The sequence below is a fragment of the Chanos chanos genome, chromosome 8 (assembly GCF_902362185.1).
Source record: "Chanos chanos chromosome 8, fChaCha1.1, whole genome shotgun sequence".
NCBI classification, from domain to species: Eukaryota; Metazoa; Chordata; class Actinopteri; order Gonorynchiformes; family Chanidae; genus Chanos; species Chanos chanos.
In genome coordinates this window covers 39,683,245-39,696,214 of record NC_044502.1, presented here as the reverse complement: position 1 = coordinate 39,696,214, position 12,970 = coordinate 39,683,245, and the positions used below count along the sequence as shown (strand labels likewise).

Here is a 12,970-nt window from a genome sequence, read left to right as displayed (position 1 = left end):
TAGAGAGGTCTGCTGAATAAACTCGAAATACGTTTTGTGTCAAAGACAAGAATGTGTAAAAGTTTGCTGTTGTTTTTGTTTTTGTTTTCTTTGCAGGGCACTTTAGCTGGGAGAAGTACCTCAAAGAGACAGGTGCTGTGGCTGCACCTGCCCACTGTTTTAGACAGGTGAGTGTGTTTCTCTCTCTCTCTCTCTCTCTCTCTCTCTCTCTCTCTCTCTCTCTCTCTGTAGCTTAGCTGTTAATTACAGGCTACAACCTTTCAAATTGGCATCTGTTTGCGGCCGTCATTTTCTGCACAACTTGCACTCTTGTGTAACTGGATGTGCAGTTTCAGCAGTTACATCCTATGTGTCAAACAGACATTTCAAAACATGCTTAATGTTAGAATTTTTGAAGCGAAATTGTTTGCAGTGAAGTTGAATCATCATTCCTGTACTTGTTCACTGTGTTACGCACTTTCATGTTGTAAGACAGTTCTCCATCAAGTCTCAGGTATACAGTGGTTGTTAGATTGTAATAAAGAGGAATGCAGTGTCAAGATACAGTGTGTTTTCTAACAATTGTTACAATACAGTGTGTTTTCTAACAATTGTTACAATACAGTGTGTTTTCTAACAATTTCTAACAGTCGTTCTCGTGTCTTCTCACAGAGCCTCACTCCTCCAGTGAATGAGTTTAAAGCAGGGATGAAACTGGAGGCTCAGGACCCCAGGAACACCACGTCTACCTGCATCGCTACAGTCGTGGGTCTGACCGGTTCCCGATTACGCCTGCGTCTGGATGGCAGCGACAACAAAAATGACTTCTGGCGCCTTGTGGACTCCTCAGAAATCCAGCCGATAGGAAACTGTGAGAAAAATGGTGGTATGCTGCAGCCACCACTGGGTAAGAACGAACACACACACACACACACACACACACACACAAAACACACATTAAAAATGCATACGTATCTATATATACAGTCTGTATACACACAAAACCACACATCTGATTAGTCGGAACAAAGTAAACTTCTCTAAATATACTCATTGGTTCCACTGATGAATGGAACACAGAACGTTTGTACAGGGAGATCAGTGTTTTCCACTGGGTGTGTTCAGTTTTGATTTTAATGTGTGTGGTGTGTTGTAATCTCACGTTCACACCTCTGTTGTCAGTCTCTGGTTAAACAGAATGTAGCAGCAGTTTCAGTCTTCTCTACGGTAGATTTGAGAGCAGTCCTCTAGATGTCACTCACGACATAGAGGATTGTTTACCCCTCAACTTTTTCTTTTTTTTCTTGTTTTTTTTTTTTTTTTTTTTTTTTTTTCTTTTTTTTTGGGGGGGGTTACTGTTTAAGACAGTGTTTTGACTTTAATGTTATTGGTCTTTGAACTGTTGTTCTCTTGCCAAATATGGAGTGTTAGAAAAGCCATGCAGATAGTACATCTTCATCTCGAAATCCTACAAAGTGACTCCTTATTTTTAGATGTTTACTCTTTTCCAACAGAAGATGTTACTGCGCTGAAGAAAAATTAAGCAGAGATTAAAGATACTGACATGAACAGACGTACGTCTGGGTGTGTAAAGATATTTGACTCAGTTTTTTTTTCCCCTTTTTTTAGGTTTTCGTCTGAATGCATCCTCGTGGCCCATGTTCTTACTGAAAACACTTAACGGAGCTGAAATGGCACCAGCTCGCATTTTTCACAAGGTACCTGTTAGAGGCACACACACACACACAGACACACACACACACGCGCGCGCACACGTATATATATAGACACATTCATGATTATGTTGTTTGGCTCAGTTACCCATGCAAAGTCTTATACAAAAGCTCTTTTGCTCTTTGCAGGTCTCAGGTTTGACACTGCTGTGAAACTTAGTCGTGATATGTTTCAGGGCGGCTACAATGAGCTGGGCTACGTGATGGATATAGCATTAGCAAAATTAGTGACAGAGGAAAAGTACCAAGCATTGACTTCATTTATCTCTAAGTAGGGCTCACCTTTCTTTCTTTCTGTCTGTCTGTCTGTCTGTCTGTCTGTCTGTCTTTCTTGTCTTTCTCTCTGGCCCCCAGCAGGAGCCCCCAGCCCCGGAGCAGAACTGTTTCCAGGTGGGCATGAAACTGGAGGCGGTGGACAGGAAGAATCCTCACTTCATTTGCCCGGCCACTGTGGGGGCGCTTCGGGGCGTGGAGGTGCTGGTCACCTTCGACGGCTGGAGGGGCGCCTTTGACTACTACTGCCGCTACGATTCCCGAGACATCTTCCCCGTGGGCTGGTGTGCACTTACTGGGGATAACTTACAACCGCCTGGCACCAAAGGTGTGTAGGTGTGTGTGTGTGTGTGTGTGTGTGTGTGTATCTGTGTGTGTGTGTGAGAACACCTGTATGGTTGGCTTTGGTTTTTGTTAGTTTGTCTTCACTGATTAACCTTGATGTCTTATTTGCATTCACTGCGCTTGTTGCCGTGTGTTGAATGCCTTGTGACATCCGGGCTTGTTTAGTCAACCTGGCACTCGATGAGGATCTGAATAACACAGAGCAGTCTTCCTGGACATGATGTGCGGTATAGCCTGTGTATGTTGGAACCTCTGCTGGAGAAGATATGTCAATGCAGGTGTTATTTGCAGGAAGAAAACACAAGAATAAAATGTAAAGCGTGTACCATGGTGGTTTGGTACAGATAAGGTTTTCCTTATTCCTTTAGATGGTTGTGTTACTGGTAGTGCTTCCTGTCAGTAATACTGTGAGGATTACTATTGGTGCTGGTGGCTATATGGCTTTTTATTCATTTCACACACTGTCCCCTTGACACCGCTGCTCCTGATGAGCCCCCAAACTGAGCTGGTCACAAAATGGTTTTGGTTCCGTTAATGTCTCCGCACCGTTGCTTGATACTGTGGCACTGTTTCTTTTCCATAAGTTTTATCGTTTGTTTTTTGTGTTGACAGTATTTGCGTCTGTGCTGTACCGATTTACGTTTGTGGTTGCATCATTTCATTTTTGCTTTTTGTATTCTGTAAGCGCATTTCCTTTCTCTCGCTACGTGTGTGTTTTTTTTTTTTTTTAATGTTCTGTTTGCATTGTGTAATTCATTAAGAGGTTTTGCATGCTTTCCAAGAAAGCGCAGCGTTCACTTGCAGAACCGGCGTAAGTCATTTGAGGTGTACCAAAGACTACAGAACCCAGAATTCATTTCCTGTTCGTATATCACAATGCTCTTGTCAACTTTAAGCAAAGAGACGATCAACACGGGCAACTGTGGTGATCCAATGCAGATCTGTTAGTTAATATGCTGGTGGTTCTGTTGATTGTGCAAATACCCCCCCCCCCCCCCCCCCCAGCCCTCGTCCCCCTACTGCAAATGATCAGAACACACAACAGATGGTCTCATGAGTCAATATGACTGTATGGCTCGCTATATGTATGTGAAACGCATGGAGGCAATTTAACAGGGGAACTACAGTAGCATATATGCGAACATCAGACACATAAGATACAGACACGTGAGAAAAGTGTGATTACGAAACGCCAAACCCAAAGAAAGGAGTCGGGACACAGTGAAACATCTGGTAAGGAGTAGTGAGTTGATGAGAAAAGTGAGAAAAGACAGGAGTGATTGAGTGGGAAAGGCAGGGAGGCTTTTGTAAGAATGCGTTTTTTTACGAGGGTCTGGCCCCGGCCCAGCTGGCACCGGCTTATGGAAGGGGAGGTTCAGTAACATTCGGTGCCCAATGCCTGGCCTCGCATTGGCACCTCCTCACAGGGGGCAATAAGGACGCCTACAGGGGAAAGAGAGGGAAGAAGAAAAAAGGGGAAAGAGAGGGAGTAGGAGAGGAAAGGAGGAGTTGGGTGACACTTTTTTGGGTGGGTCTGAAGGCTCGTGAGTGTCGACAGGACGAGGCGAGAGGGTGAAAGAAAGGCCATAGGGTTACTCTGGAGAACGAGAGAGAGAGAGAGAGAGAGAGAGAGCAGAAGCAGAGCAAGAAAGAGGTAAAGTTTCTGAGATTGGGTTGTCAGTTGTGTGTGTGTGTGTGTGTGTGTGTGTGTGTGTGTGTGTGTGTGTGTGTGTGTGTGTGTGTGTGTGAGAGAAAGTCATAAACGGTATGAACCCAAGGGTTAAGGCTATATGTTTATGGGGGTGTTTGCGTGTGTGTGTGTGTGTGCGTGTGTGTGTGTGTGTGTGCGTGTGTGTGTGTGTGTGTTTGTGTACAGGCCAAGGCTAGCATTAATCTCCTGAACCACTCCTTCGCTTGTAAATCTAGCTTGGGTGGATCCAGGACAAACACACCATCTGGCCTTGGCATAGTTTCTTTACGCACTGAGGTCTTTGTGTACCAAAATATAAGTATGCCTGTGGGTTTTTGTGTCTGTGTGTGCGCGTGGTGATGTTGAGTCATGCGTAGATAGCAGATGCAAATAGTGTGTCTGTGTCTGTGTGTGTGTGTGTGTGTGTTTGTATGCTGGCCTCCTTGAGAAAGGGGATAGCAGTTAGGGATACACACAGCTTGTTTCAGTGTCCTGTGTGTGTGTGTGTGTGTGTCAGCTGTCGGACATAACCGCGTCTGGCTGTTAACATTTTCATGTTTTGGCACCGCGCCACGGGGCTTGTGCCTAGGGACGCTCCCTAAGGCAAGCGTTGGGTTTAGTACCATGTTAGGACCTTGGTCGATCGACTGTACACTTGCAAGGCATTTTGAGTTGAACGAAACCGAAGACAGGAAGGAAGTGCGGTAAAAATGTGACTAGCGCAGACTCGTGCTCACTCGCACTCTAGACTTCACTTCAGATCCTCCTAACGAGAGGCAACTCGCGTGTGTGTGCGCGTGTGTGTGTATGTGTGTCTCGTAGGTTTGTGTGTGCCTGGATTTGTGTCAGAACTTCTAAACTGCTTCTCCTCAGCTCCCTGTCAACTGTCAGCCTGGCTTCCCACAGAGGTGTGTGTGTGTTTTTTTTTTATCTTCCCTTGTTGACCGGTAAACGTTTATGCATGTGCGTGTGTAGGCTTCAGTGCATGTTTTGAAACCGTGTTGCATTCTTCCATTTGTTTAGTCGTCTTAGGGTTTTTTTGTTGTTGTTGTTTCAGGTTTTCTAACCTGCAGAGTCATTTTTTTTGAGCCGAGCTCCATGCACATCATGTGCTTTCGTAGCTTGATAACTGCTTCCTCTCTCTGTCTCTCTCTCTTTCTCTCTCTATATGTCTCTCTCTCTCTCTTTCTCTCTCTCTCTCTCTCTCTCTCTCTCTCTCTCTCTCTGTGTATGACCCTACTCGCGGGCTGCTGGCGACAGGAATGTGTAACAGAACTCGGCTCTTTGTTGAGCGGCTCAGAGCTAAATGGGTCAGAGTGGCTGTGAAACAAAGGCAGTCCCTCACTCACTGCTGTCTCTGTGTGCGTGTGTGTGTGTGTGTGTGTGTGTGTGTGTGTGTGTGTGTGTGTGTGTGCGCGCGCACCTCATCTTCTGTCTTCACTTTCCCTTCACCTTATCACTCAGGAAGGTGTGCGAGCCAGTAATCAGTGATTCAGCGCTTCACTCTGCACAAGCCCGGAGTTTTAGCTCCGCCGTTTCGCTGTCACTCGATCTCCGATATCTACATCAAAGCTTTTTTTTTTATTTACTTTTCTAGTCTGATGCCCACAGTGGAACCAAGTAACTAAGAAACTAAGAATGGGTCCTTTAAAAATGTTTCTGTGTTCTGCGCTCTTTCTCATTCTCCTCTCTGTTTCCCTCTCTCCATCTGTCTTTACTCGCAGTTGGGTTACCGAGGACATTAGGTACACTTCCAGACGGAAGCGTGGAGGGGACACCCATGTCCCCTACGCCAGGCAGACCCCCCGGGCAGAGGGGGCGTAAGCCAGGCCGCAGGAAAAGCAAGCTGACCGGGCCCTGGGCTCAGAAAGGCGCCGCAGTAGCATCCCAGGCTGGCCAACCGGGGAAGGCACTGGAAGCCATCAAAATCCCCAAGAAGAGAGGACCCAAACCAGGCAGCAAGGTATAGAGCAGAGATCAGGCCAAAGCAGTCAATGCTAGGGAAGTAGCTCAACCCGGTGACTCACTGCTCACTGAGTCATCTCTTTGAGATTGGTTTTGTATCTGGTGTGGAGGCAGAAAGGCGGTTGGAGTGTTGTAAGATTATGTGGGTGTATCGACTGAAGAGAATACGACGCACGGAAAAAAAAAAAAAACAAGCCTTATACTTGCATGACGATGATTAATAGCAGTGAACAGGATTACCAGTAATTTCAATGATTCTGACTGATGGTGTCATTTCAGAGGGCTGATATTGTAGATTATTGTCCCATTCTGCAGCCTTTGTATACATAAAAAACAACAGAGTACAACAGTTGTGTTGTAACAGAACACGACTGTAACGCACTGTTACGTTTAAATAAGTAGATTCTGCTCTCTCTCGAAACCACAATAGTTCCAAATCAGAGACGCCCCCCCCCCCCCCCCCCCTTTTCTTCAGACTTTAGTTTTCCTTGACGTCAGGAGATCTCATTCTCTTCTGTGCAACTCCGCTTCACGAGAGATAATCGAGCGCTCGCGCTCGGCAGAAGGCGTGAAGCGCGACGCGATCGGTTCCGAAAAACGCGAAGCCCTCCGACGGGTTCGCACGCGCATCGCGCGGAGGGCGATGGGAACTGGCACAGGGCGCGACCCTGGGGCACGCCGGGCTTTTTTTTTGCGTGACGCGTGACGAATTGTGCGTGTTTGTGTGTTCAGCTGGGCTGGGCGAAAAGAGCAGCGTGGCTGGAGGGAGGAGTGGCGGGTCCAGGCAGGCCCATCACCAGACCCAGGGGCAGACTGCCAGCCAACTGGGCTCAGAGAGCAGGGGTCCAACAGAACCAGGCTGAGCCAGTCAAGATCCCAAAGAAGAGAGGACCCAAACCAGGCAGCAAGGTAAGGCTCTTACACTGCTATCTCAGAGTGAATGCGTAACGGGTCGGCCTTCGAAGCCCCCCCCCCCCCCCCCCCCCCCCCCCCCCCTCCACGTCAGCCCCCAGCATCTCAGCAGATTTACAGTGCGCGCGACTTATGTACGGACACATCTGTGAAATGCTTCAGCCCCTTTCGTGGTTTTTCTGACACTGTTGTTTGTGTGAATATCTGTGAAAAGAGGAAACCGCGTGTGGCCTCCAACCCCGTCCCCACATCGCCCACCAGCAGCACACCAGAACCAGACACCAGCTCTGTGCCTCTGGACAATGCCACCATACCTAGCGCCGCCCTGCAGGCTCCCACAGGTAATGACACCCTAGTCCTGTTCTAAAAGGGGTTCACCTATGTTTGAATTAAACATTAAGCTTTTGTTTCGTTTGTTTACTTATGTATTTATTTGTTTTTGACTGGGGGGGACCAACACTGTTCTCTAATGTCTGAAATGCTGTCACGTCGGCTGCGAGAGCCGTAATCGATTCTCGTGTGCGTTAGTGTGCGTGTACCTGAATAAGTACGGGAAAGTGGGCCCGCACCTGGACTCCCGGCGGCTACAGCAGCTGCCCGATCACTTCGGGCCGGGCCGAGCCTCCTCGGTTCTGCAGCAGTGTGTCCAGGCCTGCGTGGACTGCGCCCATAACCAGAGCACGGTTTTCTCCTGTCTCAAACCTGGCCACGGAGGAGAGGTCATCTCAGGTCAGCAGTCCCTCTCCGCTTCACGCCACCACCGCACCTACGCTTTCTACATCCTCATTTCTGATTAACTACAGACAAACAAAAGGATGTTAAATAATGGTTAAATAATCAACCGGTTACTATGGATAAAGAGGCAAATGTATCTTCTTATATAGTTTCAGTAATGGAAACTCTAGTTTGTTTCTTCTCTCAGTAATACCCGGTTAAATGAACATTTTATCTCCATTGACCACCTTTGATCCCTCCCTCAGTTTCATCCTTGTCTTGTGGTTCAGTAAAATTAACCTTTGGCTCGGGCGAACCTTTGACCTTTTTTGTCTTGTCATCCGCAGCCTATTTTGATCAGCAGCATCACACTCTGACCCTGCCCGCAGTGAACAGCGTGACCTACGTCCTACGCTTTCTGGAAAAACTCTGTCACAACCTACACTGTGACCCGCTGTTCGGCAGCCAGCCCGTCCCCATCGGAGGACTGCACTATGACAGCCACGCCTACCCAGGTCGATAACACACACACACATACACACACACATGCACGCACGCTCACACACGCACACACACACATAGATAGATGCCAGTCTCAAAACAAGGCCCTCTTTTTCATTTCCTTTGTCACCTTCATATATAAATTATAACCACAGTTTATATTATAGACACTCAGTAGTTTCATTGAGGATTTGAAAATTTCCACTTCATGTCATTTGGCTTGCTTGGTGGAGCGTTTCTTTTATCTACACATTAGCTGTCTGTTTGTGTCATACTTCTGTTTATCAGTCTAACCAAATACGTGTGTGTGTGTGTGTGTGTGTGTGTGTGTGTGTCTTCTCACACTCTTGCATCCCACAGAGAGGAGGAACTTTGCAGACGGTCTGACCACAGTTGCTGGTCGAGTCACTAAGAGATACCTGCAGGACTCTTATAGCAGCAGTCCTCTCCCTCATAAAGTGGCCAAAACCCAGCGCCTCTCCACTGAGGGTACCCATTCTGTCTCTTCCGCCTTCTCAAACCAGCTCATCTCACTGAGACTATCACGTAGAGTTCGCTTAGTAGAAACATTAGCATTCATTCAGAAAACCCGAGCCCAGGCAAATAAAAAAATGAACCGCGCTGTTTTTTTTTTTTACGGTGTCAAAGTCTAAAGTTGTGATTTGATTGTGGCTCGATTTTTGTGACGTGTTTGGGTCTTCCCGTGTCAGCTAAACCCTTTCTGATGGAGAACGGCGTGTCAGGATCAGAGCACCTGGAAAAAAGTTCAGCCTCCCCCAGCCCCTCTGGACGGCCGCTGGGTCTACGCTCCCTCTCTCAGGGCAGCAGCCCCCCGGCCAAACTGCACCGCGTGAGCTCCGGAGGTCAGTAACGCGCACACACGCGCACGGTTGTTCACTGGAGACACTAAACTAATGCATAAATCACCAGACAGTGACTGTTTGACTTTAGCGTAGCGACGGGAAACGCAGGCTGGAGTGTGACAGTCAAGCTGTGACTGGCTGTGGCTTCACACCATAACCAATATAGTAGCTATTAGTGTCGACCGTGTCTGATAATTACCGATGACGCTGTCCCTCTCGAAACCCGTGTGTAGGTTCAGAGCGGTTCCTGGGGTCCAGGGAGAGTCCGCGGCCCAGCGGACAGGACCCTAACCTGTGGACGGTGGAGGACGTGATGCAGTTTATCAGAGACATCGACCCCCAGCTGGGCCCACACGCGGACCTCTTCCGTAAGCATGTACGTACAGAACAAGGACGGACAGACAGATGGAGAGAGAGAGAGAAAGAGAGAGAGAGTGTGTGTGCGAGAGAAAGAAGGAGAGAGATCCCTGCTAGTGATGAATGTGTGGAGATTGAGCATTGTTAATAAGAGCACTTATGCTGATACTGACACAGTACTTATTGCAGCGTTTTTGACTGACAGTTGAAGGTGTTGGTGTTGTGCAAGTTTTCACTTTAAAGCCACAGTAATCAAATGCGCTACTTAGAACTGCAGAGTCACATCGAGAAATAAAGGCAACTTAAGCACTCATTCAAAACTTTAAAAAAAGAGAGGAAGGTAATGGGGTTTAAGAAAAGAGAAAGACAGTGCATCAAAAGAATTGATTTAACAGTTTATCAAAATAAGAAAGTAGCGCAATAAAATGGAATGAAAATGCTACGTAGGGTATGGTCTGGTCTTTGACCCGTCTCTGTGATGTCCCGCCTCTCTTTAGGAGATTGATGGGAAAGCCCTCCTATTACTGCGCAGCGACATGATGATGAAATACATGGGCCTGAAGCTTGGACCCGCCCTCAAACTCACCTTTCACATTGACAGACTCAAGCAGGGCCGCTGAGCTCCGCCGCCACCCCCCCCCCATCTTCCTCCCTCCCCCCTCCTCTTCCTCAATCAAACCAGTACAGAATGCATGACCTACTGGAAACTCGACGCTCCACACATGTAGCACCCCATCACCTGAGTCTGAAGACAGGTGTCATCTCTGCGGCATTTGTTGTTTTTTTTTCTTCTTTTTTTTGGGTTTCGTTCACTTCACTTTTTTCCTCTTTCCCCCCCCCCCCCCTCCATTTAAGCACTCGTACTGTCTTCTGTTTTTTGTTTTTTGGTTTTTTTTTGTTTTTTTTTTCTTCCCTCTTGCTCTGTTGCTAATTATGTGTAGCACAATCCAACCCAGCGTCATTATGGGTTACCCTGACTGACACACGCTCTCCGCTCCAGAATGTTCTTTATACCGTTTCTATATTCGCCACGGACTTTGGTTCTGCAGGGCCACAATCATGTGGACAGTTATGGCCATATTTTTTGGGGGCCTCTGGTTTTTATGACGTATGGTTATTTTTTCAGACCCCTGACAATAAGGGCTGGGTTATTTCTTGTTTTGGGGCTCTTTTCTTTTGTACAAGACTGATTTTTCACAACAAACTCAAGATAAACACTAGCTCTCACTTGCCAGCATTGAAACGGTTCCGACAAATGTCTGAATCAAAGACGACGTCCCCCAATCACATACTTTATAATTCATAACACATAACTCTGAAATACTGCCATTATAAACTTCATGCATTTTTATATTGTATTGTTGTTTACATTGTGTCTTGTCTTTTGTTGTTATTTGTACTTTTTAAATTTTTTTATACTATATTGTTAGAGTTCATACATTGAGAGTGTTATCGTACTCAGTAAGGTTCAAATAAAATTATGAAGTTCTTGGAGATTCAGACGTTTTTTTCTCTAACAGTGTCTACAGGGACGAGCAGAAGACACACAGTCACGATTCTCCTCTTGCTCTTTTTTTCAGGAGCAAATATCTCTCTGTATGCATCAATCCATTCCCTTCCCTTCAACATGTATGTTTGATTCTTTGATATTTGATAATATACCCAACAAATGTGCCTTTTAAAGCCAGTTTATGCCCCCCCACCCCCCCACCGGTATGTGTAATATGTTCCTGTAGTGAAGAGACTGACAGTTCAATATCAGCGATTGTCCACCAGGGGGCAGCACAAACTCTGCTTTGAGGTTGTTGTTTTCTTTTACAGCTTCAAACAGCGGAGCTGCTACAGCTCTATCTCTGCACTGCCTTATGCTCCTGGTTTGTTTTGGTTTTTTTTTAAAGTCTCTCCCAGAGCTTTGCCTTTTGTCACAGATACAGACACACACACAAAATCATTTAGGCTACCACGTGTGTTCTTACCTATGGGAACACTGTGGCCCTTTGCATTTCATTATCCACTGAGGTATTTTGAACAGATTAACGTCATGTAAAACAGCAAAAATGTGAGTAGAGTAAGAGTGTGAGCGTGTATGCGTGTTTAACTATAGGTGAGGCCAACGATAAAAGTGCACTTTCGACTGTGTCAGTGTATGCAGGCACTAACGTTCAGAGTTAAAAACAGTGGGATGTAACGTACTGTAAATCTTACCACATCCTCAAAGAGAAAACAGGAAGGCACTTCAGAGGGTTCAGCTAACTGACCAAACCCACTGATCAGAGCAGATTAGGAGACAGGCTTGTTTGTGTGTGCTCGTGTGTACGTATTTGAAAACCAAATCTGTGTGTACTCTAACAATAACACGTTGAAAGATTTTGAAATCCATCTTTTTCTTTTTCTTTTTTTTCTTTCTTTTTCTTTTTTTTTTTTTTTTTTTTTTTTTTGCAGCGAGAGTTGGGAGTTTTCTGTGTAAACCACAAAGTTTTTTCTATGGGGGGAAACCATTTTTACCATGTTGTTAATGTGTCAGAAACTCTCACTCTTGCTGTTTCTGTGTTCTCTGACCGTGCTACAGTTTTTTTTTGTTTTTTGTTTTTTTTCTGGTGACGATTTTAGTTTCAACATTTTACACACGTACCTGTTTGAGTCAAGTGGGCCACACTTAAATCAGATACTTAATAACACAGAAACCCCCAGAATGCCCCTGTCTGACTCAGTGAAAGAGGCTTTGGCTGATTTTAGAAGACAGACCTAAATCTGAGAGAGACACTTAGCTGCATGTGTGTTGTCTAACCATCGCTGAAACATCACCAGGACTCTTCATACATGACAGCTGACACGAATGCTGTTGATTTTGAAAGCCAACGTAGAGTCAAATGTGTCTCACCTTTTAAATGTGTTCTGCACAAACAATGCTGAATGAAGAGGCTAACTCTTTTAAAACCCTTCATAATGAAACAGAAACATAGTTACTCTCGGTTTAATCAATGATTTCTCTTTTTCTTCACTGTATTCTTAATAAGGTCGTAATAGAAAATGTGAACCAGTTTTGTCGTTCAACATGCATCTTCTCTCTTCATAAGTTGATATAATCCCATTTTTAAAACTAGTTTTGGACATTATATTTCCTTCCACCCTAAGCCGTGCAGTTGTGAGTGTTTTGTGTTTGGAAGGACAGACAGGTGCGTACTCAGCCAGACACGGTTCTGTCAGAGGAATGTTTTTCTCCCCTGCCCTTAAATATCCTGAATGCTCAGACCGTCAGCAAACTCTTCTTGCTTTAGGGCTGTGCTATAATTTCTGCTATCTGTGGTATGCGTGCTGAGCCAGGTTCAGCCACCTCCTTTGGGCTCTGACGGACTCATTTCTCTAAGACAAATGCTGTTCAAAAAGCTCGTCTCAGCAGAGCCTCTTGTTTCCTCTGCAGATGGTGCCTGGTAATACTGGGAAACGTTGCCATGACGTTGCAGAAACAGGGGGACAAGGGCCGTACGTCACATGTCAGCGTGATAGTAATCTCTGCAGGTGTAATCAAACCCGCACGGTTCAGTCAATCTGCTCTGTCCCAGCCAGCCAAAAAAAAAAAACAACCTACAAAGAAACACACTGCAGCTAAGAGGCATCCACTCGGGGGGGGGGGGGGG

General features: G+C 46.0%; 1 protein-coding gene across 1 annotated transcript; it reads left to right on the top strand.

Moving 5' to 3' along the window:
- The first annotated feature begins 651 nt into the window (after positions 1-651).
- Positions 652-9,952, top strand: LOC115818497 (polycomb protein SCMH1). Its single transcript, XM_030781876.1, has 12 exons — positions 652-886; positions 1,609-1,697; positions 2,070-2,313; positions 5,745-5,983; positions 6,718-6,894; positions 7,112-7,238; positions 7,426-7,626; positions 7,959-8,126; positions 8,473-8,601; positions 8,823-8,975; positions 9,209-9,351; positions 9,830-9,952. Exons 1-12 carry the CDS (start codon positions 688-690, stop codon positions 9,950-9,952), a joined length of 1,992 nt encoding a protein of 663 aa, XP_030637736.1. The 5' UTR covers positions 652-687.
- Positions 9,953-12,970: the final 3,018 nt, after the last annotated feature.

Excerpts from the sequence above, each read along its gene's own strand:
- LOC115818497 (XM_030781876.1), top strand. The coding sequence starts at position 688 with ATGAAACTGGAGGCTCAGGACCCCAGGAACACCACGTCTACCTGCATC. Across the intron at positions 7,239-7,425 it reads CGCCCTGCAGGCTCCCACAG|TGTGCGTGTACCTGAATAAG; the intron begins GTAATGACACCC and ends CGTGTGCGTTAG. Across the intron at positions 7,627-7,958 it reads CGGAGGAGAGGTCATCTCAG|CCTATTTTGATCAGCAGCAT; the intron begins GTCAGCAGTCCC and ends TGTCATCCGCAG.